The 4732-nt window shown below is 38.7% G+C and overlaps 1 protein-coding gene across 1 annotated transcript; it reads right to left on the bottom strand.

Annotated features, from left to right (window-relative positions):
* Positions 1 to 232: 232 nt before the first annotated feature.
* LOC131645049 (cytochrome P450 89A2-like) lies at positions 233 to 1922 on the bottom strand. The gene has a single exon (XM_058915705.1). It carries the CDS (start codon positions 1864 to 1866, stop codon positions 349 to 351), a length of 1518 nt encoding a protein of 505 aa, XP_058771688.1. The 5' UTR covers positions 1867 to 1922; the 3' UTR covers positions 233 to 348.
* Positions 1923 to 4732: the final 2810 nt, after the last annotated feature.

Below are 4732 nucleotides of genomic sequence, written 5' to 3' on the forward strand. Positions count from 1 at the left end.
TCTACATAAATTTGTGTCTGGTGTCCAACACATGACAAGACTAATACATATGACTATGTTATTTTTTATATATTATTGTTCGTTTCCGTGCTTTATAGGCCTCAACCACATTACCAGAGTTGTTTACTATGTAGACATAATCTATAGGATTTAAGATAGAATGAACCTAAACATAATTAATTTGTCTGTCTAAGATGATACATGCAATTCTAGTCTGATAACATAATCTGCATAACATAAACAAACTTTAACATTACAAAAGCAACATCATACTTTGCTACATTGAATGTCTATTCCTTACACAAACTTGTATTGTAGACATATTCAAATCATTTTGACACACATAATCTAGATCCTAGGAGAAAGATGAACCTGTAATGGATTTTTCATGACCATAGTAAACTCCTGTTTTTCTGACAAATCCACATCTCCCCCCTTAGGAACCTTCCAATCAAAATTCCAAACCAAATTAGCAACAAAATATTCCAAATGAAGCAAAGCTAAATGATATCCAGGACAAATTCTCCTCCCAGCTCCGAACGGCATCATCTTTATCTCTTTACTCCCCGTAATATCAAACGATTCATCTTTCAAAAACCTCTCCGGCTTAAACTCCATCGGATCCTCCCAAACGAGAGGATCCCACCCCATCTCCGCCACCATAAAATTCACCGTCCCATCTTTAGGCACCAAATAGCCATTCAAAACCACATCCTCCTTCACCGCGTGCGGCAACACAAAATGCCCGGGCGGATGACGCCTCAACCCTTCCAAAACCACACACTTCAAATAAGGAAGTTTCTGCAAATCTTCCTCTTTCACTTCCGTCTTCAATCCAATACCATCACCACCACCAATCACCTCTCTAATCTCCTCCACAAGCTTCCTCTGCACGTCCGGATACTTCACCAAATTCGCCATAATCCACTGCAAAGCAGTCGCAGTAGTATCCGTCCCACCGTTCAAAAACTCCGAACAAAGACTAACCATTTCATCTTCATTCAGTTTACGATTCTCCTCCTTCAACTCCAACTCCAATAGAGTATCCGCATAAGAAACAACACTCTTACTTTCCTTACTTTTCTTCCTCGCTCTTATCAACGGAAGAAGAACATCTTCTTGATCCTTACGCAACTTCAACAACTCCTCCCATCTTTTCCTCATCAAAATCTTAGTAACCTGAGGCCAGAAATTCAGTATATTGAATCTACTCATACTCAACAGAAGCGTCCTTTGCACACGTTCAATCTCGTTAACTTTCTCATCGCTAACTCTTTCACCAAAACACATGAAAACAAGTAAACAAAACATAGCGTAATGAAAGTGAGGAACAACCGTAAAGGATTCAGTTTCAGTTTCAGACTCTGAAGCAGTTTTGAGACGGTTGATGAGAGTGTAAAGTACCCAGTTCCGGATTTCCGAGAAGGATTTGATTTTCGCAGGATGAAGCATCTCGGAGGCGAGGTTACGACGGAGGGTCCTCCAGGTGGAACCATAAGAAGCGGAACTGATATTATGCTGGTTACTGGACATAAGTTTTCCGGTAGGGAGAGCTCTGGGACGATCGGAGAAAACGGAGGAGTTATGAACGAGAGCATGGTGGGCGAGGGAACGGTCGGAGATGAAAACGGAAGGTCGAGAACCGATTCTGAGAGCGATGATGGGACCGTGTTTGTTGTGGAGGGTTTTGAGATAAGGTTCGAGCTGGGAGAAGGATTTTCGGAGCCATAGGAGGCTGGTGAGGAGGGGGATGTGGAGTGGACCGGGAGGGAGGGTGGCGGTTTTGGTGGTGGTGAGGGTGGAGACGGTGGCTCTGATGAGGAAGATGATGCAGAGAGAGAGGAGTGCGATGAACCACGTTTCCATTATTTTACGTAAAAGTGTTTGTGACGATTGAGTGGAAATGAAATAATAATAATAATAATATAAGGATATGGTAATTAATAGCAACCATGAATAAATGAATAAATATAAAAATATCATAAGATATTAAATTAGAGTGATGTAATGTAATGGTATTAATTAAATAAAAATTCAAAGATTTTGTAATCATTTTGTTTTTAACTGAATTTGGAAAGGGATGATATATATTACTATATCATATTGCACGCTTCTCTTTGTTTTATATAATTGGAATCAAGTTGATTTTGTCTGATTCACATTAAATCTCTCGCCTTAATTTTAGGTTGCATTAATAAAGTTAAGATTACGTCTTAATTATGTGTTTTGATCCAATGATCTTGTTGTCGTAACAAGCAAAAATCGTGTAATTAAACAAATGCCTAGTGTGTCCTAATTATGAAATAATATACGGGGTATATTTACTTTTTCAATGTATTTGTTGTTTATATTATTTTTTTAGCGGTTTATCTTATGTATGTGTTAATGGATGTTTGTTGTGTTTGGAAGAATTCTAGAAGGATTTTTTTTTAACTCTATTTTCGTTAGGATGCTTTTGAGATCATGTATTAATGTCATCTAGAAGGATCCTTATGGAATGGTGCTAAAGAACTTAGTTTTGCTATATTTAGACATGATGCTATATTGGAATTTGGGACATGATTATTGTTTATGACACTTTATACAACATTGTTTTAGATAGATCATAGGCCTAATAAAAGGGAGTTTTTTTTTTTTTACAATAACAAACTTAATGGATTTCATTCATCAAACAAGATTCAATACAAGGAGGTACAAAATTAACGATACTACGCCTAGACCAAGAATTGGTCGCCTTCGCTAACGTATGGGCAACCGAATTCGCTTGGCGTTTAATGAACTTTACCTCAAAGTTCGGATACAAAGACAACAAATTCTGAATATTCTTAACAATAAAACTAAATTCGGATCTACCTACATGTGTATCATGAATAGACCGAACAACAACTTGACAATCACTTTCAAAACTAACATAAGATAAACGAAGAGAGATGGCATTTTGGATTGCTTCCTTCAGGGAGGTTGCTTCCGCTTCAATAACCGAGAGAAAACCCACATCCCATGACACACCAGCTGACACAAATCGCCCCAGGTGGTTCCTAAAACACCATCCTCTATTAGTAGTACCACATACACTGTTGAAACCTGCATCCACATTACATTTCACTTGATTAGGCATAGGCGGAGTCCACACTGTTGGAATATTGTGAACCACGCTAGAGTTAGAAACATCTCTAGCAAGAAACCAATCGTACCAGTAGTGATACGCTTGTAAGCCCATCCTCAAAGCGTCATCCCGAGTATCTTGCCAGACCACATTATTCCTACTTCTCCAAATAATCTCCAACATGACAGCAAATCTACCCGCATCCCTACGATCCTCCCGTCTACAAACATCAAAGATAAGGGACTTAGCATTATGGAAAGAATGTAAACGAGGTTCTATTAAAGCTGACAAACCTGCTGCCCGCCAACTTTGAGAAGTAGAAATGCAACCGAAAAACACATGCCACTCGTCTTCATCTTCTAAATCACACCAAGGGCATAAAGACGGACATTGAACATGACGTTGTTGAACCTCCTATCGGTTCAAGGTTGTTCCACCAAGACATTAAAAGTATATTGCAATTCTACTCTAGAACTTCACAATGGTCCTACACTATCAGATGCTTGTGATCAGACGATCTCCCTCATTCTTCGCTAAAATGGTTGAAATGTCCATAACCGTCATTTATATATAACACATTCCATTTGAGATTTAAGGCACTCTCTCTAATGCATAAATTATTTTACTGTCCCTTCTCTTATTGGTTTGGGCGTGAGAGTGGTAACCTTACAGGTCCACCCATGCGTTGTCGTACTAGAGATCCACTGCATTATATTAAGACTCGATTTCCCCATTTCATTGAGCATTTCTGATCTCTAGCAGAACAGTGGTATCATTGGTGAGAATCGACGTCTAATTTAAAAAGAATTCCACAATTAGATGCTCAAGTCCAAAATCGCGAATCACAACTACAACTTTACTCAAACAAAGAAGACGACTTCAAATCCAGTCGCAAAAAACACCATCGTTCCTCTAACATCCAGATCATCTCTTACCTTTATCATTGACTTAATTAGTATCAAATCTTCTAACAAGAAAGGTACTCCACAACAAAAATCACTCAAATCGTTGACAACAACCAAAAAAATAAAAATATATACCTATTATAGGATTTCAAGACCATGTGAAGGTGGATGGAACTCTTAATATGATACATTCATTAGTCGTAATCGATGTCATAACCAACCACTCAGTATCGGGGATCCTCATTAATGAGGAAAGCTCATGAGACCTGATGTACCTTAGAGTCTTCGTGAGATTAGGACTATGCATGAAAATTTTGAAGTTGTTCGAAGGCAAAAACCTTATAGAATTTAATGACTCCTCAACTCATCCATGTGGAGCAATAGATCTACCAGTCTCATTCAGAGAAGGTAAAAACAAGGGAACTATGAAAGTGCTTCCTCATAATCCCTTACGAAAGTTTCTACACTGCCCTCCTCAAAACACTATTTATGGCGGCGTTAATCACACCGGCCTCCATAGTCCATTCGAAGATGAAATATCACAACAATTCAAGTGAGTCGTATATGTGTTGTCTATCGCCCACGGAAAAAGGATTGTGTTTGGCGAAAGTATAGGCTCAATGGGAGAAATGAGGTGGTCAGAGCCCACTTGGATGAGTTAGACGCAAGTCTTGGTGAAGAAAGGTGTAACACCCTTCTAAACCCCGTGACAATTAATAAA

This window comes from Vicia villosa, linkage group LG1 (assembly GCF_029867415.1).
Source record: "Vicia villosa cultivar HV-30 ecotype Madison, WI linkage group LG1, Vvil1.0, whole genome shotgun sequence".
In the NCBI taxonomy this organism is placed as follows: domain Eukaryota; kingdom Viridiplantae; phylum Streptophyta; class Magnoliopsida; order Fabales; family Fabaceae; genus Vicia; species Vicia villosa.